Here is a 23,577-nt window from a genome sequence, read left to right as displayed (position 1 = left end):
GGAGCCACAGCACTGTCCGGATGCATCCCTTGCTGGCTGGGGGTTTGTTTTCATGGTTTTCTCCCCCCCTTTTAGTTGCCTCTTACGACAAGCAGGGATACTGGGGGAGTATTCTCTATCACCCTACCCACAGGGGTGTACTGTCACAGCCTCTTCCCCAAGTCTTTGAATTTATGAAGGAAATGTCCTATGCTGTTTTGGTTATGTTGAGAGAATGGGTGAGAGTAGTAAAATCATTATATGAAAGAATAGTAAATAGCTGAAAAGGAAGGGGGTAGACAGAAGAAGTCAAAGGTGAATTTCATTAAAGAATCTCTTGAGGCAGGGAGCAACAGAAAAGTAGAGAAGAGAATAGAACATATGAAGCAATATATCAATGTGATGAAGGTGAAAGAAGTATGCCTGAACTGGATAGTATGGAAGAGATTAGTACAAGATAATTTATTTCCTTCAATAATGTAAAATCAGATTTTTTAACTTTGCTACGAGGGAATCACAGAAAGGGTAAAATTTATTTACCTATGTGGTTCTCCTGAGTCAAATATTTCACGGAAACCATCCTTTAAAGATGAAAACTCTTCTGCTATTCCTGAAAACTTAGGTAAAGTATTCAGGCATTGTATTTCTCTCCAAGACCTAACAGAGAGCCATTCTTCAGCAGGATTTGGCAATTCCTAGAATAAAATTTCAAATAAATCTATTGATTTATTACAATAATGCAAACATATACTTTTAAATGCTATGAATCTCAAATGATGTGGTTTTTTTTAATGCTACAGCAGTTTGTTCTAATTTTACTCAATGCATTTATTTTTGAGGGTGGTTTCACTTCTGATGGGGAAACATGATCGCTAAGCAATGGCTTGGGACTTGGAATTCTAGATATCCTTCTTTGCTAGCATATCTAGATATTTGTAATATACCTGTAGATATATTCTATGCAAGAAAAATTTATAAAGAGATTGTAGGTAAGTTAATGATGTGTCTTCCAAAAGCTGTATTTTTCTCAGATTTGATTAATACTTAATTCACATTCTAAATGTGTATCTGAAACTCCTTCCAACCTCCACACATTGCATAATCCCAGCACAGGTTTCCCATGTCATAAAATACATTTAATACAATAAATATATTGATATAATAAATTGTATAATATTGCACACTTTATTTATTGACACTAATATTCACAATTGTTTATTAAAAACTTGAATTGACTTTTAGGGCTCCATATTTTACCAATTCTACTTAATGACGTGTAATTATTAAAAATCAGAAGTGTTATTAAATGAGGGACAATTATTCATATAATGCTTATTGTGACAAGGATACCACAATACTAAAACATATGATTATCAAGAATGTGTTAAAGATGGACCCTGTGAAATTAGTTCCCAAAATTAAGATTGAGTGAATACTTAACAGTGACTCCCAAATACATTTCCATTTAAAGAAATGTATAGATTTAAAAATAATCCAGAACTTATCCATTTCATGCTATTATCATTTCCAACTATCTTAGGGACTGATGGGCTACTCCATATCATTTAGGGGGCAGTGGAAAATTTAGCATGCAACTTTGCAGAGACCAAATGCAGTAAAGAGAAGTCTCCTGGCTGTCTCCTCTCAGAAATTAATTTGCTCCCTCACCTCAATTGTCCTCAATTTGTGAATCTGCATGCTGTATTGCCAAACCTACATCACCTTTCTTTGCTTGATATCCCACAGTCCTTTCCCTGTGTGTTATCTCATTGCCCATTCTACGAGCTTCTTTCACTTTCTCATCTTTGTATTTCCTTCTCCTTTCTTCACCTTTATCTCTTTCTTTTCTTTTTATTGCCATTCCTCCTACTTGTTTACCTGTTACCTTCCCCATCATTAATTGTCTTCCAAAGATGCCACAGTTATAACTCAAATTTTCAAATGCCTACATGGGAATGACTGAGACAACTTATCTGCACAACCCCTTGTCCATGAAGACCTGTATTCATTGCTAAGATAAGCTTCTGCCATGAAAAGAATGGAAATCAAGGGTTTACTCTCCCTACTGTTCACGACTCTGGTGACAGCCTAGTGACTGCAGGTAACTCTTCAAACGAGCCATGGCCATGTTTCCTCAAAAATTTTCCATGGATAGTACATGATCAAGAGGAAGTTACTGCCACTACATGCATTCCCATAAGATTGCATGTGGCATGAATGAGTTTTAGCTACCACTCTTTCAAAAATATACCCCCATATAGCAATAGAGCTGCCCAATCAGCTCCAAGCACACATGAAGAGGCAGTCCCAAAGAAATTAGAAAATGATAAAAGTGGGATTAGTGAGTGCATCTATACTAATGACTCCAGTAACGCCTATGGCTACACTTCGCAATTTAAATGCACTGATATCAACTCAACCTACCCTAACTATGATTATGATAAGATAGTAATAAAGTCAGTCCTAATTAAAACTCTTTGATCATAATATTGCATGCAATCAGTTATAGCCACCTTGCTCGGAACTCCAGTAACAAGAAATGTATTCCACTCTTGAGGATTGACTTTTCCAGCATCCATTAAGATCCTGATGCATAATAGGAAAGCAAACAATAGCTTATGCTGCTCAAAGAGACTTCGGCAAACATTTGAGTACAGATTAAAGGTGAACATTTGATTGATGCTGTCAACTCTCTCTTCTGTGATTTCTGAGGAAAAAAGTCAGTGTTTATGTAGGATTTATACATACTTATAATTATTCAAAACATACAGTATTTTACTTGAAGGTTTTTTATTCCACATTTTACTTTAGGTTTTCAAGAAAAGAAAACTTTAATAAAGAAAAACATTGAATTAACAGCAAATAATAATGCATATGATTAAAACTAGTACATAATTTGTGAAATAGAATATGAATCATCAGAGCACTGGGGCTAATTTGCAGTGAGTTTTGAAAATTTGAACAGTAAAATCTGCAGTAAAAAACAGTAAAAAAAGTGCTGTAAGCTCATGTAATACTGCTAATAATTAATTGAAGCACAGATTCAAGGTTGAACTTAATAATAAGAAGAATTCTAAGACAATTCTAATACAAACATAAGGTATTAATGATAAAAATGGACAAGAGAAGAATTTTCACAACTTATATTCGGTAGTTACAGGATTTAGTATAACAGATAAATGGGCAGGTCCTCAAATTGCCAACCCCAGTGGTGGTAGGGTAACGTCCTCACCTGCCGACCCAGAGGTGGCAGGTTTGATTCCCACCAACATGGAGTTTCCTTCACCTTGGGCTTGGGCATTTGTAATAGTCTTCAATGTAATTTTTGGGGGTTAGGTGGAAGGAGAGACTATAAAATCTCAATCTCACCCACAAAACGTTAAATAAAATAAAAAAAATATAGGAACATAAGAATTGCTTGCAAAATTGCAGCAATTTCCATCTAATGGAAAGTTTGTAGCTAACTAAAAGTGTCAATTCCAACTTCGAGAAACACTCATATGAAGAGGAGCATAACATATATTTCACAACTGTAAACGAAGGGATGGAGAGTGAATTAACTGGAGCAACTAGATATAAGTAATAAAAAATTGTTAAATATTAGCTTCTTAGCATCAATCTGGATCCCCTGGGTGTCCCATTCATCCCAGGTTCACCAATCCACAAAATACACTCATTTCAGCCTCCTTTACTCATCCACTCTTTCTCCTCCACCACCTCTTCATTTCCATCCCATCCACAACTCTTGACCCTCAAATTAACTTCTGCCATTATATTCCTATGCCTCCCTGGAACCATCATTCTTCCACCTATGTTTCCATGCCTGAATATACCAGGCATATTCATAAAGTAAGGGCCGTTTGCTAATATTTAAATATTGGTGCTTCAGAACTCCTGCAGCACCATCTGCTGATTCATTGAGAAGCTATAGCAGCATTTGTTTTGTTTCAGAAGTGGTTTATTTGTCTGTGCATCCAACAACAATGTCTGCGACAATTGTTCATCCCGCCAACTGTGAAGTGCGTCCTGTCACACGATTCTTGTATGCAAAAGGATTATCGGCTGCTGAAATTCATCGGGAGTTATGCCTAGTTTATGAACCTACAGTGATAAATGAAGGAAAGGTTAGACAATGGGGCTCTGATTTTAAAAATGGACGAATAAATGTCCATGGCAAAGAGCAAAGTGTCAGGTCCAGTACTCTGACGGATGAAATTGTTTTGCAAGTGGAACAAAAACTGCGATGTGATCGTCCATTGATGATTAATGGCCTGGCTGAACAATATCTTATCTTGGATGCACTACTGTCTACAATATTGTCATGGAAAACCTCGGATACCATAAATTGTGTGCAAGGTGGTTACCAAAACACTGCTGCCAAAACCAATAAGAAAATTCAAGATTTTTGTTGGGAACTCTTTGACCACCTACCTTACAGTCCTAACCTTGCACCTAGCGACTACTTCATCTTCTTTCACTTGAAACAGTGACTCAGTGGACAACGTTCTGAAACCGAAGAGGAACTCAAGAATGGTGTAGTCAATTGGTTCAACTCTCAGGTGGCGAGCTTCAATGCAGAGGAGTTAAAGAAGCTGGTGCAGTGGTACAAAAAATGCTTAGAAGTGAACGGCAATTATGTAGAGAAGTGAAGTAGGTTTGTAGCTAACTAAAAGTGTCAATAAAATGTGTTTCATATGGGTAAATTTTTTCCTGTGACAAAACGGCCTTTACTTTATGAGTATGCCTCGTGCAAGGATAGGCTGAAAACTAATACACACATGCTTGTAGACCACAAAGAAAATGACCTTCAGTGGCACTCCTGGTGGCCTGTGGAAGTAACATTTCCCATCAACATGCATGCATAGGTTTGAGGTCATTTCATTCATCCAGTGTATTTCGAGAAGCCAAAGTATGGAGCCGTGTTCTACTGCTATGTCAACACAGGTCAAACTGTTGTTATTGAATTTTTTAACTGCTAAAAATTGACTCCAAGTAAAACTCATCATCATTTAAAGGCTGTTTATGGTGACAATGCTGTTGATAGGTCTACTGTATATTGACATCCATCTTCTCCTCAGGCGAAAAATTTCAAAAGACAACCATCTGCAAAAAAACTTTTTTTGACTGTGTTTTAGGATGCTCACTGAGTTTATGTGACCAATTTTCTGGAACGAGGGGCAATGGTAAATTTTTCTCAATATATACAGGCTCTAAAATACCTCTGATGTTGAGTTTGTTATGTTAAAGGCAGCCTGGTGCCAATAATCTTACAACATGACAATGCCCGTCCACACACCCCATGCGCAACTGGAGAGGCTCTGGGAAACCCGAAATATGAACCGATTCCACACCCTCATTCCCCTAATCTTGCGCCTTGCGATTTTTATTTTTTTTCTGAACTCAAGAGACACCTCAAGGGTAATCATTACGCCTCAGACGATGAGGTGAAGGCAGCTGTCAAGTCCTGGATTCGAGAAAAGTCGGAAGAGCTTTTCAGTGATGGAATGAAAAAACTTGTTACGCATTGGGAGAAATGTGCTAGCTTTAACGGTGACTGAGTTTAAAAAAATATATGATTTTGAAACCAAAGAGTTGCAAATGAATGTGCCTTTAGCCCAATTTTGCTATTTGTTTTGGTTTGCACTCTACAAGCATGTGTGCATTACTTTTCAGCCTACCCTCGTATATGATGTTCTGGAAACACACCAAGCTTACTAGCTCCCTAAAACTTCTGCACAGATGTAATGGAAGATTTTGGTTGAAGACTTCAAGAAATGGTCATCATTTTCCTTGGGCTTTTGTATAGTTTTTGCAACTGGTTGGCATCCCAATTAATGTGGCCAAGCTGGGTTGGAATCATGAACATGTTTTTAGCGGCAGGTGGTAATGAAGCGTAGGCCGGTTAGCGACAACAGTTGTTTATTGTATATGAGGTACAATGTGGTGCCGCAGGCACTCTGACAATGGAACCGTACTCTAGCGCGTACGTAGAAGGGACTGCCTAGGCTGCCCGCTCCGGCGTTCACTCCACCCCCATTGAGACCTCTGGTGGGTGGTTACAAAACTACGCCAACAAGTGAGGCATCCGTCGCGCGCTCGTCTGCCGCCACATGTTCATAGCCTTGTCCTTGCCAGACAGCTCAGAACTCCAGATAGGTACAAGTACATCTCTGTATGTACTTGCTTGTAAGTTTTCCATCACTTCTTTCACCCCCTCCATTTAATACTCTGTTGTTATCATTAGAGGAGAAGCTCCTACCTTTCGCCCATAGGTTGATGAACATTCCCTGAATGACAAAGTCTACAACAAATAACTTAGCAAAACCAAAGATATTGCTAAGGTAAATGGGTTCAAAAACACATTAATAGACAACATTGTCAAGAAACATAAAAACAATAAACTCATCACTGACTCCATGACTTACAAGAAGGAAGTCACTTCTCAGTACATAAAATTGCCTTTTCATGCACAACCAATTAGAGGACTCAACAAAATATTAAAGAAAATCAACACTAAAATCTTTTTTTCCAATGACCAGAAATTGAAGCAACTGTTAGGCAACACTAAAGATGAAGAACCCAAAATGAAGAAATCGGGTATTAACCAAGTCACAACGGGATACAAAATAACACAAGACAATTGAAAACTACTGAAAGAAACACCGAATCATCAATTGGATGTGTTCAAAAGTGTTCCAATAAATGAATACAAATACCATCTCATAAATAGTGATTCAGCACCCATCCTATTCTCTCCACTCTTTAGCTTCACCTAAACCATGCATTGTAAATACTATCATAGATTCGTTAAGAGACATATAGCTACCAATCACTTTCACCTCTCCCACCTTGCCCCCGTCATTACCCGTGAAATACCTTTGTCTCTTCCCTCCAATGGTCATTCATTGGGCCTCCCCCTCCTTCACTTGCCTTTTCTCCCTTCCATTCCCACCCCCTTCCTCCTTCCCTCTCCCCATTCACTTATATATACCCTGGGTTTCCTCAATCCAATTCACTTAAACATTGCAAAGCAGTGGTTTTTCCACTTCTTCTTCAACACATGTATCCTCTCTTAATACCATTGTTTTCCTAGTTTTTACGTTGTTTTCCCTTACTCCTTTATTTTCTATTTGTTTCTTTCTTATGACTGTAGGGTTTTATTGCATGCCATTTTTGGTTTAAACAACACCATCAGACCATTCAGTATTTTGTTCACTTCATATTTTTGAGTGTTAGCATTACTAAGCTGTAATACCTAAGTGAGTGAATGTGTGTGTGAGTGTATTATTCCCCCAAAGTAGATCCCTGGTGTCTGGATTAATTTCTTTGCAAACCTATTTGGTCTCCAGAGCTGGTTCCTGGCAAGGGTAAAACTCCCTGCAAACCACTTTGGGGCAACCAGTGAACGGTGTATGGATAAGTTCCTGAATATGGCCCCTGGCAATAGGATTAATTTCCTAGTGAACCGATTTGGAAAATATCCCCTTGTAAATGTGATAGTTCTAATATTTTGTTTGTGGGTCTGTTCACTAGCAAGGGATTAACTTTCCCCAAAAATCACCACAAAAATCTTTATTCCCCCCTTTTTACTTTCACAGTGGCAAAAAAAACCTTTCACAGCTTAAGAAAATATTATTTAATATAATCAGTCCAAAAAGAGGCCGTCCGAAGCTCAATTTATCCTTTCCATTAGTATTCAGCATTAGGGCATGGAATGACACACCACTTCAGATAAATAGAAATATACAAATTCTAAATGTAGAGTTTCAAAGAATGAACTAAGAGATACTAGTACTCTACAAATGTAATAAAATATTAAATCAGCTATAAACAGCACATTATCTTTAAGGTATTTTAAAATATAATCATGCCAAAATCCATGGCCTCCACTCATTATTATCATTTGGTGCATGTACCCATTTACATTGCTAAATGAAATAGCTAGAAGAAAAAGACTTTTAGAGGCGTGGTAACAGGATACAAAATCCATAAATAGGGAAAATGCTGTGCTTGCAGTGGGAGTAAGGAACTAATTATAGTATAGTATAAATTACAACGCTTGAGAAAACTACAAAACCACATTAAGACATCAAATTAAAGAAAATTTAGATGCTTATAACAGACTATGATGGCGAGGAAGTGGAAACTGTGTGTGATAAAATATAATGAAAGTTACAAAAAATATAAAGAAAAAGACACTAATAATCCTTGGAGAATGGGGAACAAGCCAGTAATAGAAAAGAAACAACAGCATAATCACAAGGAGATGTAAAATTAAATTTAAAAGGAGAATACTGGAATTCTGGGAACAATGAAAACAAGTTTTTGGAACCACACTGCTTTAAAACCAAATACAGAGAGAAACTCCAAAGAAACTTCGGGAGATGCCGCAACAGTAACTTTTAATGGAGTCATCTGCTAATATGCATTTTCAATGCAACGATTTCAGAGTGTAAAAATCATTTGCCTTGATCATGAGCCTAACAGAATATTAATAGGATTAAGTTGAACTAACAAGTATGACAGAAGATTGATAATTGGCCTAATTGCAGAGCAACTAATGGTTATGTTAAATGGTAGAAGCCCTTGATCCATATCAAATTATCACAGATAATGAGACCAATTAAGGTACCCATAATAACTTAAGTAACAGGACACCTTTCTACTGACTAACTATTTGGTGCTAAGAGTTAAAAATTGATATGCTGCCTTTTACTTCAACTAAACATATAATTCATTATGATAACATACCTGATTTTTCTCCTTGACGAATGCTGGCAATCATAATTGTAATGTACCATTCAAGTGAATACTGGTACATTGGATCAATGGCACTCAGATCCACAACACAGAAGAAAAGAATTTGAGCTCTAACAGCCAAAGGAATGTAGCCCTGCCGAGTATTTTCTATGTCCTCTTGAGTTACTTTAGTTGCCTCTAGTTTAATCTAGAAGTAAATGATGAGTATAAAGGAGAAATTTTTCAGCAATACTTTCTGGAAATGATTTTACTCCATACCATAAGCACCTCTAATGAAGTAGCTGTTTTACTTTTCATTGTTTTGCAATATCATTGTGTCTTTCAAATGAAATCCTTAATTCATCATTTGGAAAATAGTGCAAAATAACAATACGAAAGTGCATCTTTTTCGGAAAAGTTACAACTATAACAGGCTTAATGCTATTTTCCACTCCTGTAAATTTTCTTTGAATTACCATTGCAACTTATATTCCAGACTTTTCTCTCTGTAAAGAGGTGAGACAACCAGCAAAATAAATTATTACAATGCACAAAACATCATCGTTTGCAGTTTCTTTAGCTTCAACCCCCATGGGGTCCTTTCAGCTCAGCTATTTGCTAAATATGGCTTTGAAGGGCATTCACTTATATGTTTGTGCTACCTATCCTTTGGCAGATCATTGCTGGAGGAGAACCATGTACAAACTTGCAGAGAGTTCACTTATGAGGATTTGGGAAACACCTCCAAGGACTCTCTCCTTTTAAACATACTGAGCATAATCTTACTTGGAGTGATGATCTTCCATTACCCAAAATCTAATTGCTACTCATTTTTTAGTATTTTATCAGTGAGAAATGAAGTGTTATCTTTCAATATCAAATAATGTTTACCTTAATTTCATTACTTTTAGTTTTTGAAGCATCAAGGGTGGCTATTAGATCCAAATCATCTATTGGAGAACCTTGAGAAGTGCTAAGTAAGTGTAAAATCCGATCTTCAAGCTCTTTCAACTCACGGCGCATTTGTGCATTGCTCATTATAAGAGCACTCCTGGCTTCTTCTAAATCTGGCCTTTCTTCTAACACAGTTAGAGTCAAAAGTTGATCTGTGAGACCACTGTAAAAATGATTGTTAGATTATGGAAAATAATTAATCTTCAGCATAAAAGCAATTTTTAACTTTCACAACCCCTTCAACTTTTTTTAATATATTGACCGTGAAAAATAAATTTTGACCCTAGAAATACTTAAATATAAGAAAAAGTGGGGATGGCAACTGAACAAACAGGAAAATGAACCAGATGTTTCAAGGATCTCATTATTTTGGTTTGAATAATGGTAACTGGCAAAATGAAGAAATATATTTTTTATTACCAGTACCATGGAAAATATGAGGGTACTTTGAGAGTTCTTGGAATAGAATAGAAATAAAAGATGTAACCCACTGAAACATTTTTATTTTTCAATGTAGTCTCCTTGTACACTAATTCACTGGGTTCAGTGATACTCAAATATCTTGATCCCATCTTGAAAATTAGATTCCATCAGGTCTGCAAAATACTCATCTACTTCAGCTATTAGTTCTGAGTTTGAAGAGAATCTCCATCCAAGGAAATTTTGAGGTTGGGGAAGAGATTAAAATCTGATGGAGCCAAAACAGGTGAAAAAGGTGGGTGTGGCAACAATTCATTCCTTAGTTCACGTATTTCTGCCATAGCAATGACACTTGTACGTGGGTGCCCTTTGTCTTGATGAAAAATGACTTTCTACCTTGCAAAACCTGGCCTTTTTTCATATATATTTTGTTGTAGTTGGTCCAGGAGATTGGCATAGTATTATCCAGTAATCATTCGACCAGAGGGAAGATAATCTAGATGCAGAATTCATTCCAGACATCCCAGAAAACTGAAGCCATCAACTTTGCGGCTGACTGTATTGTCTTTGCTTCCTTTGGTGATGGTGAATCAAAATTTTTCCACTACTTTGACTGCTGTGTTGTATCTGGGGTATAGTACTGGACCCAAGTTTCATCTGTGGTCACAAACCAGCATAGAAAGAATTGCTCACATTTTATGCACTTTTGCAAAAATTTCTGGGGTAGTGGCACATATTGGCCGACCACTGCAGGGACCATCATCTAAGCTGTCCTGTTCAAACTTGAACTCATTTTTCCACTAAAACATTCGAATATAAAGGCGGAGAGTCCTCCAGAGTGCTCTGAAAGTCAGCATGAATTTCCTTTGCTTTCATACCTTTCCTTATAACGTATTTAATCACTGCTCGAATCTCAATTTTTTCATATTCACAAATCAATAGGTGTGGACAACAACAGAGGTGTATCTGCACCACAGATCTCCTCCCAGAGCAATGACGCGTTACGTGTTTACTCATTAAGGGTTACCTATAACCACGTGGGAAACTAGTTGCACTAGCACGACATCTGGTGATGATTCCAAAAACCTTTCAAACTAATATGATGCACTTCCATTCGACTTCAAGGTTTTTGGTATTAGCAAAGAATCAATTTTTTGTAAACATATCACTTTAAAATAATTAAGATATATATTAAGTCAAAAAGTGATGTTTTGTCTTGATTAATGTAGATAAAATATACTACCCTGAGTTTTTTTATATTTAATGTCTCTCACACTTTTTTAAACTTACTGGGTCAACTAGACCCAATTATGCAGGAGAAAAATGCAGAGCTCATTAACTCTTCACTGTGGAAACCTCCGACAGAAAAATATGTTTCCCTGCCATTTCCATCTTATATGCATCATTATGCATGTATATTATACTCATTAATTTTTCCTCGTGCATGGGAAGGGTCAGTGGCTTGAGTTCATATTACTCTTACATCTACCAATTATATGACTTATTCAAAGCATGCAATATTTGATCAAGCTAAATAAAATTTAGTTCCAAATTAAGCTTTTTAATTTTCCAATGCCATATTTACTGACTTTTACTATCCTTTTACTCATGCTTAACAAGAAAATGCATTTTTGGAACTTAAACACTTGAGAAAAGTGATATTGATAGAAGATAAAATAGTTCAGTCAGTCTACTTTGTATTATTCACATTTTCTAGATAGAAAAAAGATTTTTTTAGCATTTCCTGAGGCATTACTCAGAAAAAATTAAGAAAATTCATAGACAAGACATGAATGGAACAAGTGGCAGATCCATATGATTGAGGGGGGTAGGACACATTTTGGAAAGCATCTTGGGGGAGAGGGAGATATTCCCCCAATCAGATACCTTCCATAATATATTTCTCTTATTTAGTTCCAATAAGCAGTTGAAAATTACCAAGCATATAAATACTGAGTTAATTTGGCTCAAATAAAATTGTTAAACATCAATTCTTAGTGACTTCAGTCTCCTCTCCCGCTCCACTAAACAGTATGGTTAGGAGATGCTCTCACACAACAATCATTAGCCCTAGATCCATGCTTAAGTAGCACGAGGAATATAATCATGAGATCAAAATGCTAAGGAAGTCTTAAAATATACTTGCCTGGGTGATAAAGCAAAGTTTACAATAAGAACTTTACATGCCACTTCAGGAGTATAGTGAGGATTTGGAAGCTTTGTGGTGATAAAGAGTTTAAAAGAGTCATTATAAGGAATTACAGAGTCACCTAATTTCATAGCAAGTCCACCAGCTAATGGAAAAGCCTGAAAAGAACAATTTTACCTCTGAGAGTCATGTGGAAGCCATAATAAAACAAATAAATCAGTAAAGATTTGCTGGTATTCCTTACCTGCCTCAACAATAAAGGGTCTAAGCCAGGGTCAAGCTCTTCTCCAACATTTTCTAGAAGAACAGTATTCCCCATTCGAATAGCTGACTCCAAAGACCGTAGCAAAGAACGGTCTGACAACTTCAATACTACAAGCTGATTATCTCTTTGCTATCCAATAAAAGTAATATCAAATAAGAAATAAAGTAGAAACAATAAGGAATTGTTCAAGTTTATTTTTAACACAGTAAAATTATTCAACTTAAGAAATGCCTAATCTTACTACCTACAAGTATTAAACAAAATAGATAAATGCCAAATTTCAGGTAGGTGCTAAAAGTAAGACTGAATTGAACTCACATCAAAATAATGGACAAGAAAATTCATAATTAGAAGAAAATTTGGGATAAGGAATAATAAAAATTGCAAAATCCTCAAAATGGATATAATACAGTGGTGAGGAGATAAGGTAGGCTTCTCATATTGCATTTAAAATATTAAACATTTTGCTAGGGACATTTTTTAGAACAAAGTCAGGGGTAACTGAATCAAATGATCTTCATTAAACCATTTACAATAAATACAGGAACCAGGAATTTTACCATATGTCGAATCCAATAGTTAGCTTGACCTTGGGGGTCAATAAAAAGAGTCCAACGGGAAGAGTTGCTTAAGAGTACTGCACTTTCCGTTGAAACATTGTCTCGTGGAAGGCCTTCAAGGTGCCACTTTCGAATTAAGATTGCATCACCCAGCACAGCAATAGGGCTGCAATCATTTGAGTGGGGAACTGGACTAACTTCAGAATCAATCGCAATTTCGTTTGTTTTGGTAACATTCTGGAGATGGCAATTTGACAAGTACTCCATCCAATCTCTCAGCAAATCTTTGCGATACTGGTCAGTAAATGGTGTCAGGTAGGCAACTGATGCTAAACATTAAGTAATAGGATAACAAAAAACAGAAACATAATTATTTTAATCATTTCTTTCACTGCGAGCAATTTTATTAAGCAACTACAAAATATTTAGAATTAATATAATGCATGATATCAAGCTCTACTCCATGGAATTTATGTGCCATGGAAAAGAAAGAAATACATTTTCAACTTCCTAGTAGTAGTAGTAGTAATGTTTTAAAGGTGCATTGACATCAATGGTACCTTTGCACCACTGTCAAAAATTTAAAACCGCAATGTCCATTAAAAAAATATAAAATTAAATAAATTAATATTTAGAACCAAACGCCCTTAACAAAAAGTATACCAAAACTTAGGTTGCCAAATTATGCCAATTTCCCTTAAAAATGTTAAATCCTTATTTAAAGAGTTGGGGTCTTCTCCTAAAATATTAGTTAAATCACCCCTTACTTCAAAAGTATCTTTGACCCTTTGATATTTGTTGCAGTTGTAAAAATGTGGTTCACGGTTAGGGGTAGGTCACAAATATCACTGGGAGGTTGCGCCTTTTCCTCAGGGAACAGGTACGAGTGCAATCTTCCATTACCTCCAGCTTTGCTGGAGGTGCACAGAAAGGTGTCTTTTCACGCCCTTTCGGCATGTCCCCCTTGGTGGGCTCTTCTGTGAAGGGCCCACCAGAGTAGGTGGCTCATTGTCCGCCTTACTCCTAGTCTGTTTGGTGATTTTAAATTATTGTGCAGGCATGTCTGCAAGGTTGCCCTTTGGAACATCTGTTTACGTAGGGATGGTTCACTGTGGCAATAGATGGACGCTGTGGAAGCAAAGGACAAGGGGTAGGGGCGATTATCGCCCTGCATTTTCTCCTTGCTTCCATGCATGGGATATTTTCCAGCATCTTTATCTCCATGACCTTCCTTTCTTCTTTCATTTTTGGACAATCACAGGAGTACACCCGTGGGTGTATGCCCTCGCAATTGACACAAAGAGGTTCCTAGGTGCACTCTTTACCCTTGGGCGTGTCCGTGCTACAGTGCCGGCAGGTGGTGCAACTCCACCTTTGTCAGAATGTCCTGGAGCATTCCCATTGTCAATATTTTATCGCTCTACCTATTGCCTATGCATGAGACTGCCTATGGTCTCAATGAGCCGTGTACCATCCCTCAGTTTCTTTGTGCTCTTAGGGTCACGAGGAATGATCTGTGAAAGCACTCTTTGTATAAGGCAAGGGGACACCTTTTTCAAGGTCTCATCTTCCTTGGCACATGACACAAAGAGATACCACTGGTATGCGGAAATTTCACCCCCGCCCATGTCCGGAAGGGATCTCGTGGTTGGTGGAAAGTTTTTTCCTTCATATTAAAAAAATTTCATCCCTCGGCCTCCCCACCCACCACGGAGCCACACATTTGGGACGGAGTGGTCGCTAGGGCTAACTCGAGGGATATAGCACTGCAAGAGTGGTGGTCTGTTACGGAGTGGATGACGCAAAGCCCACTAAAGCCCTTACATCTCTGACCTCCCTACCTAGACCCACACAACCTTAGCACTCGCCACAGGAATGAAAACACGACAGAAGTCGATTGACCGGGAGTGGCTAGCTCCTGACCTCCCATTTAAACGATATCAGGGGCCAAAGAGGGGTATCGCTCCCCAGTCCATAAAGGGCATTCGAAACCCTGTTGGGAACCAGAAATCTTGCCCTCCAGGATCCCCTTCTCTCCCTTGCTGTCCTCCAGGCATGGAAAACTCCTGGGTGGATTACAGGACAGATGGTAAAGTCGCACATAGACGGTGGATCCACAGCACTGTCCAGACGCTGGATCCAGAGATCCCTTGCTGGCTGGGGGTTTGTTTTTGGGGTTTTCTCCCACCCTTTTAGTCCACTCTTACAACAATCAGGGATACTGTGGGAGTATACTCTATCCCACTACCCAGGGGTATAGTCAACTTCATCCTGAATTTTATTTGCATACCTGGTTATAGAAAAATGTGTTCACTTTCAGGAGATAAGATATTTTTGTAGTGATCCTGTACATACTTTGAGAGTGGGAGTTAATGAACCCTATGTCTGAACTATGTTCTGTTAAATGTCTACGTCAACTGGTGTTATAAAATCACCATATAGTTCTTTTCTGTATTCTAGTATTCTCTCCATGGTGTTAGAATCACTTCTCAGTCAATTAATATTTTTTCTGCCTCATTTATATTTTTTTCACATAATTTCCTTTCTTAACACATGAAAATTGACCTTCCTATACAGTGCATTAGTTTCTCACTACTATCTTCATATTGTTAATCTCTAAATACTTTTTCCACCCATTTATTTTCTATGATCTTCCATTATCTTCTCTCTTCCACTATATTCCTTACCAGTCCTTCTGTAACCCATTACCTCTTTATCATTTTCCTGTGTGTCTATTATTTTAATAGCATATTTAAAGTATTTTTAAAGATATTTCCACTTTTTTACTACACCCATCCCACTTTTTTACTACACCCATCCCACTTTTTTACTACACCCATCCCCTTGCTCTCAACACTTTTATTACTTCCTTCTAGTACTCCTTCTCTTCCATCCCAGCTAAAACTTCTATATCTTAAATCCTCATTTAGATCCCTTGTTATTTTCTTAAATTTAGAGTTATACTTCATGAACACTAACTTATGAAATCCATCTACTCCTGGAAACGATGGATATATTACACTGTTCAAACACCTGTGTCCCACCATGATATAACCTAACTAAACATCTCTAAGTTTGCTATCATTTTTCACAAGTAGGTAACTACCTACATCTATAATGATGTTTAAAACGGGGATTAATTAAAATTAAGCTATCTACCTCTAAAACTCTGCTTTTTCTCCCTGCGGTCATTCCTTGTTCCTAAGCCATACTTCCCTATCTCACTCCTATATATCTCCCTCTGCCCACCACTGCCATTTCAATCCTAAATTACTATCAAGTGTATTATCTCAGAAAAATCACTATCCATTCCTCTAGCAGAATGTATAGACTGTTTCATTCTTCTTCCCTATTATTAATATCTGGTATATAAACCACTATGAGAACTTAATTCATTGTTTTGCTTTTATCTCTACTAATGAAATTTTAGCACCCCTATCTATTCTATACGTACAATTCCTCCTCCTCCCTCTTTGTTTAATATCACCGCTACCCCATCTTTACCCTTCCACTCTGCAACTATCACTTTGCAAACTCCCACTGCTTTTTCATCTTATCACACACTTGATTACTCAACCTTTAACTTACACATATTTCTTGTTAGATGCACATTCAACTCAAAGATTATAAATAAATAATACTCACTCCATGCTAACAAAATGAATGTAATCACTACTTAAATTAAATTATAGGCTTTCCCCAAACCTGCAAACACAACCTTTTTACGAGGATCAGGATTCTTCAAAATACCAATCATAATTAAAATTTCCAGCCTAGACAAAAAGAAGAGGACATCATTTACCTCCAGCAATGAGAGTATCCCCAATGACATTTGTCATTCCCTTCTCTATATCCACAATATATTGACTCCAACGTGTACGCTCATCTGCAAGGCTTTCCAGGAGATGATTGGCTCTTTCCAATCTATCAATACAAAGCTGAGTTTTCCTCTGGAGTTCAGATTTTTTAGATTCACATTCAGCAAGTTGTTTTTTAAGCTCATGAAGACGATCCAATACCTATACATGAAAGTATACAGCCATCAAATACTACTTATTTAAAAAGGTCTATACCAGAATGCTTTTTGGAAGCTTTGGTTCATACCTAAAATATTGAATTTTATATCTGTGTGTTACTGCCATATTCCTTTTCTTTAATTATTTACATGCATTGAAAATATTCTTTATATGGCACAAATTTAAGAAAATTTCATTCAAAGAAGAATTCAGCAAAAATATTTTAGCTAACCACCAGTATAAAAACAGACCATAACTAAATGACAATTCATCAGTAAAATCCAAAGTTAACCTATTCTAAGAGGGGGAAAAAATGCTAATTTTGACAGGGAAAACTTATTTGGTTGAAAAAAGGATATGGTACATATGAACTCTCAAGAGATGGATAAATATATTTCAGGGAGACGAATAATAAGCCATTGAAAAGAGGAAGTACTATATGCATATTAGATTTCCAGGTTTGGCTTTTAAGGAAGCTGTAATTTTTGAATGGTGGAAATTGAGCCAAAGAATACCTTATTAACCTTGAATGAAATGACAAAGAGTACTTGAACCGTTTTCAAAATTGCATAACTTTGGTCAACTACCTTGATCAAAAATTTCCCGGAATTTATTCAGAAAATTAAAAATACAAGTTTATTCATCTAAATCTATATTGTCCCCTTCAAAGTAATCCCCATCGACTGCAACACACTTATGCCAGCGCTTGATCCAATCCTCGAAACATTTTTTATATTCGGTTTTCGGTATGTCCATCAGTGCTTCCTGCGATTTTTCCATTACTTCCTCTCGGCTGCTAAAACGCGTTCCCCGTAATGGTTTTTTAACTCGATTGAACAGAAAGAAGTCACAGGGAGCCAAATCAGGTGAATTCGGTGGCTGTTGGATGGTATTTGTTGCATTTTTCGTCAAAAAATTACGAATAATGATAGCACTGTGCGACGGTGCGTTATCATGGTGCAAAATCCACGAGTTTTCTGCCCACATTTCTGGTCTCTTTCGGCGAATTGCTTCACGCAAACGTCTCATAACGCCCAAATAATACTCTTTGTTTACTGTCTGGCCTTCTGGCAAAAATTCATGATGCACTACACCGTTGTAATCCATGAAAACCGTCAGCATTGCCTTCTTTTTTGACTGAAAACGACGTGGTTTTTTGGTCTCGGCTCATTTGGTGAACGCCATTCACTTGATGCCTGATGTCTGGATTGCGTGTCGTACTCATAAACCCACGTCTCGTCTCCAGTAATGATCCTTTTGATGAATGTGGGATCGGATTCAGCCTCGCAAATCATGTCTTTTGCGACGTCAACACGGTCTCTTTTTTGCATGAAATTGAGGTCTTTTGGCACCAACTTTGCTGCTACACGACGGAAACCCAAATCATTAACCACAATGTCTTGGGCGGATCCATAGGCAATGTTCAAGTCCTCCGCTATTTCTCTGATGGTTAATTTGCGGTTATTGACCAACATTTCTTTTACTTTATCAATTTTTTCACCGACTTTCGATGTCGATGGTCTGCCACTGCGTTCATCATCTTCGATTGACTCACGACCACTTCTGAACCGCTCGTGCCACTGGTAAACGACCGTTTTTTTTTAGAGAATCGTTGCCGAAACACTTTTCCAACATTTCCAACGTCCGTGCGCCACTAAATCCGTTTTTTACGCAAAATTTAATACAAGTTCGTTGTTGCAAATTTAAATCCATTTCTGAAATTGTAAAAAATCGCCAACACACACAGAGATAGATGTACTCTTGGCTACGTAACTTTTGCAAATGTCAAGTTATGACACTAAGATTTAAAGGGAATATCAACAACAGATGTACCAATTTAACAAAAAAAACAGAACTCAAATCGGAACGATGGGAGCGCCACACGGTGGTTATTCCGGGAACTTTTTGATCAAGATAGTAGATCAGAATTGAAGCATGTGATAGTGTTTTCAAAACAAAGAATAAAGATGAATAAACAAGGTGATACAAAATTCAAATAAAATTTCTTAGAAATGATTAATTTCAATTCTCTTTAATTCATTCAATTCATATCACAAATTTAATTGGCCTTGCTCTAATTGGCTTCTTTTTTGGAAATTAATGGCTAAATCTATAGCATAGCTTAAGCTTAACAGGTTCTGCAATAATTCAAATAATTTCAAATGTCCTTTAAGGATGTCAATTGAATGAACTTAAGGGATAAAGAATACCTACAGCTTTCATGCGAGCCCTTGCTGCCTCCAGAATCTTCTCCTTTTCTGCCAACTCTATGAGTGCTTCGTTTAAGGCATTCTTCTTAGGTATCACAACTTTCAAGACAAAATAATATTTATAGATTGCATGGACCCATTGGCAAAGAGATGTGCAAGCTTTGGACACCTTGAATGAAATCAAATAGAATATATATGTCATTCATAGAAAATTACATTTACAAAACATAAAGTATAAAAATTGTTATGATTTTCTTGCTAAAAATGTATAACCAATAGTTAAGAGAAAAATAGGGCTAAACACATTTCACAATAAATAGTTACACAATAAATAGTTACACAATACACCACAGATATAAAATTAAAGGTATTGTTATTGTTTTTCTGCCAATAGGGTAGGTTTTTGATGGACACAGCCTAAACAAGTGTACAAAAATACATTAAAAAAAGCACAACCTGAAATCAGGCACTTCAGTAAACTCCTCTTCAATTCTGCATACTTCCTTTCTCTCTTTATTCCATCAAACATGTCAACCCATTCCTTTCCTTTCTCATTTGCCCAAAATTCTCCCTTCAATCACAACCTTCAACATACCAATGCTAATCAATATGCTTTGAATACATTTTTCTGTCTCCCTATAATTCCTCAGAAAAATTTCCTCTCCTCCTCCACCATGCCTAGTACTACCTCATTTGTTTTCTCATCTGTCCATTTCACCTTTTCCATCCTTTACCACAACCATATCTCAAAAGTCTCCAATTTACACTTATTATCCTACTTAAATGGCCATGTTTCCTCACTGTACAAAACCACACTCCATATCAATTTTCAATGAGTCTTTTCTTAACTTCCTTATCCTACGTCCCTGTCATCAATTCTCTTCTTCTTGTGAAAGCTTCTTCACCTAGAGCAATTCTTCACCTTATGTCCCTATTACTTGGACCATTTTGGTCCAAAATGCTTCTGAGATATGGAAACTGTTTAACCCCAGTCTCGTGCAGAACTCTATTAATTTCTCCCCGTGACAAAGGTATTAATATATATAATATAAATGTAGTTGAAATTAAATGAAATTTAGTTGAAATTAAATGAAATGTAGTTGAAATTAAATGAAATGTATTAAAACCAAGCAATACACAAAGGTATACAAGGTTGACTGAATGTTTAGATTAGGTAAAATTTGGGGAAAAATTAATATCATAATGATGATTAGCAAGTTTTATAACTCTACTAATTTGAGTGCATATACAGTGACTGGTGACATTGTAAATAGGCTCAAAGGTGCCAATGTTTTTAATTATATGATATGAAATATATAGCACATAGAATTAACCCACAACTAGTAATTCAGTATTTGCATTTTAATATTCAGTTCACAATTTAGTGCCACAGAAGTTTAACATCAGATCAAAGGGATATAACAAGGAAGAGACATGTAGAAATGATAGAAGAGGCATTGACAGGGGTGAAAAGAAAAATGTGTCAAGAGGTACATACTGCACAAAAATATGGATGAGTAGAGGGAGATGTGTATAGTAAAAGAAAGATAGATAAAAAAAGGGATATCAAAAGCTACTAATGAGAACAATACAAAAAAATGACAGGGAAACCATTAAGTAATGACCAGATAACTGTGAAGATAGAGACAAAGAAGGAAATGAAAGTATGCAAATACAGAGTTAGGTAGAAGTAAACAGAAATACAGTAGTCAAACAATGAACTTAGGCAGGAAGCTAATATGGCAAAGAAGCATGGTAGAATAAGCAGAGCAAGACTATTGAAAGTTTACACAGGAAGGGTGCAAACAATTTGCTGTTCAGCAAGGTGAAAACACTGTCAGAAAGTAAGAAGTTCAATGAGTCTTTTCTTAACTTCCTTATCCTACGTCCCTGTCATCAATTCTCTTCTTCTTGTGAAAGCTTCTTCACCTAGAGCAATTCTTCACCTTATGTCCCTATTACTTGGACCATTTTGGTCCAAAATGCTTCTGAGATATGGAAACTGTTTAACCCCAGTCTCGTGCAGAACTCTATTAATTTCTCCCCGTGACAAAGGTATTAATATATATAATATAAATGTAGTTGAAATTAAATGAAATTTAGTTGAAATTAAATGAAATGTAGTTGAAATTAAATGAAATGTATTAAAACCAAGCAATACACAAAGGTATACAAGGTTGACTGAATGTTTAGATTAGGTAAAATTTGGGGAAAAATTAATATCATAATGATGATATTAATAGAGACAAAGAAGGAAATGAAAGTATGCAAATACAGAGTTAGGTAGAAGTAAACAGAAATACAGTAGTCAAACAATGAACTTAGGCAGGAAGCTAATATGGCAAAGAAGCATGGTAGAATAAGCAGAGCAAGACTATTGAAAGTTTACACAGGAAGGGTGCAAACAATTTGCTGTTCAGCAAGGTGAAAACACTGTCAGAAAGTAAGAAGGGAATTTCCTCAAAAACAGTCAAAGATAAGGCAGAAACATCATTAATTCATGCAGGTAGGATTCAAAAGAAATAAAAATGGTATACAGAAGAACTAAATGGCATAGAAATTAAGCTAGCGACCTTAGACAGAGAATATGATGTAGATGAGGATAGCTCGGGTCCAGGCTTACTCATTGGTGACAAATATGGGACATTAATGGAATTGAAAACAAATAATATCATGGGGGTAGGTTACAGCCTTGTGGAACTTCTAAAAGATTTAGGAAAAGGTGGGAGGAAGAAATTTGATGGGCTATTTTTCAGCATTTATGAGGGAGGGATTAGGAAGATCAATGTTAGTTCATATACCAAAAAAGAATACAGTCATATGTGAGGAACATAGATCAAGTTTGATTTTGCACACACCTTTACACACAGACAAGTGGTTCTCAGGGTCATCAACAACAGGAGGAGAGCAGGGCAAATGAATACTTAGTGAATAATCAGTTTGGGTTCAGAGAAAGAGAGGCACATGTGATTCATCAGGAGTAATGAGGTCACTAATAGAGATGAACATAGAATACAATCAGAAGATATTTGTTTCGTAGACAATGAGAATGCATCACATAGCAAATAGGAAACAATAAATGAATATATTTTTAAAAAATAGGGGTAAATTGGAGGGATAGGAGACCTATCAACAACCTGTAGAGATCTCAGACTGCTCAGGTAGGACTGACAGATGAAAGTCAGGATGGGCAGTGTTAGGAAGAGGAGTAAGACAGGGATGCCCATTACCACTCATGCTTTTCAACATATATATCATTAGAAAATGCATACAAATAGTTGCAGATGATAAAACTTTAGTTTGACAGTAAGCCAAGGGGTTGGAAGCATGGCTAAGCACATTGACAAGTTATTTCGGAGGGTATGGGATGAGAACCAATACAAATGAAATAGACGTTTTGCTGTTTTAGAGAAAGAGGAAAGCTAAGTTAAATATTGAAGGAAGAGTTCATGAACTACACCAAGGAGAGCAGTTTACCTGTGCTGGGAGTATTTTGAATTAAGATAAAGAGTAGGGACATAAGGTGAAGAATTGCACTAGGAAAAGAAGCTTTCTCTAGGAAAAGAGAATTTATGACAGGGATGTTGGGTAAGGAAGTAAAAAAAAGACTCATCGAAACATTGATATGGAGAGTGGTTTTGTACAGTGAGGAAACATTGCCATTTAAGCAGGATGAAAGGTGTAAGTTGGGAGGTTTTTGAGATGTGGTTGTGTTAAAATGATGGAAAAGGTGAAATGGACAGATGGGAAAACCAAGGAGGCAGTCCTAGGCATGGTGGAGGAGGAAGGGTTCTCCCATCAGCACAGCTCTAGGAATGCACACCTGAGATTTGAGGTAGTAAAAGTTTGAATGGCCTAAATGTATTAGCAGCATATTCAGAAAATGAAAGACTTACAGTTATTATCTTCTCAGGTAAAAATTGTGGATCCTCAATGTATGGCTTTAAATTTTTGATCACATGCTCTTGTAAACTGTCTTTGTCAAACTGCATCAAGGATTTGAGAAAACGATTAGGATCCAAAAGAAGGTTCCTACTTGGCTCCCAGTAATCATTAACCTTCACTCCTGGTTTGCCAGTTGGCACCTGCAATTGAAATTATTAAAACAATTTAATGAAAATTCAAAAGATATAATATGTACCTTAAATATCACTATATTTTAGTATACCACATTAAACATCTACTTTTTAGGAATTAAATCATTGGCCAGAATAAAGTAAGTGTGGATTAAAAATTGTCTCATATTTTGCAATGAGATTAAATATTGCTTAAATTCATTGTTTTA

General features: G+C 36.7%; 1 protein-coding gene across 1 annotated transcript in view; it reads right to left on the bottom strand.

Annotated features, from left to right (window-relative positions):
• LOC139697949 (dynein axonemal heavy chain 1-like) overlaps nt 1-23,577 on the bottom strand; it is a 500,497-nt gene that overhangs the window by 28,316 nt on the left and 448,604 nt on the right. The window contains exons 53-62 of the mRNA XM_071596807.1: nt 23,189-23,377; nt 19,297-19,461; nt 16,869-17,085; nt 13,067-13,395; nt 12,486-12,635; nt 12,239-12,399; nt 9,610-9,835; nt 8,731-8,926; nt 2,493-2,686; nt 520-674 (exon numbers count right to left, since the gene is read on the bottom strand). Of these exons, the coding sequence (XP_071452908.1) occupies nt 520-674; nt 2,493-2,686; nt 8,731-8,926; nt 9,610-9,835; nt 12,239-12,399; nt 12,486-12,635; nt 13,067-13,395; nt 16,869-17,085; nt 19,297-19,461; nt 23,189-23,377 (1,982 nt within the window). The remainder of the gene's footprint in view (nt 1-519; nt 675-2,492; nt 2,687-8,730; nt 8,927-9,609; nt 9,836-12,238; nt 12,400-12,485; nt 12,636-13,066; nt 13,396-16,868; nt 17,086-19,296; nt 19,462-23,188; nt 23,378-23,577) is intronic.

This window comes from Hetaerina americana, unplaced genomic scaffold, assembly GCF_022747635.1.
Source record: "Hetaerina americana unplaced genomic scaffold, ioHetAmer1.1.p SCAF_8, whole genome shotgun sequence".
Classification (NCBI taxonomy): Eukaryota; Metazoa; Arthropoda; class Insecta; order Odonata; family Calopterygidae; genus Hetaerina; species Hetaerina americana.
This window is presented reverse-complemented; position numbering and strand designations above follow the sequence as displayed.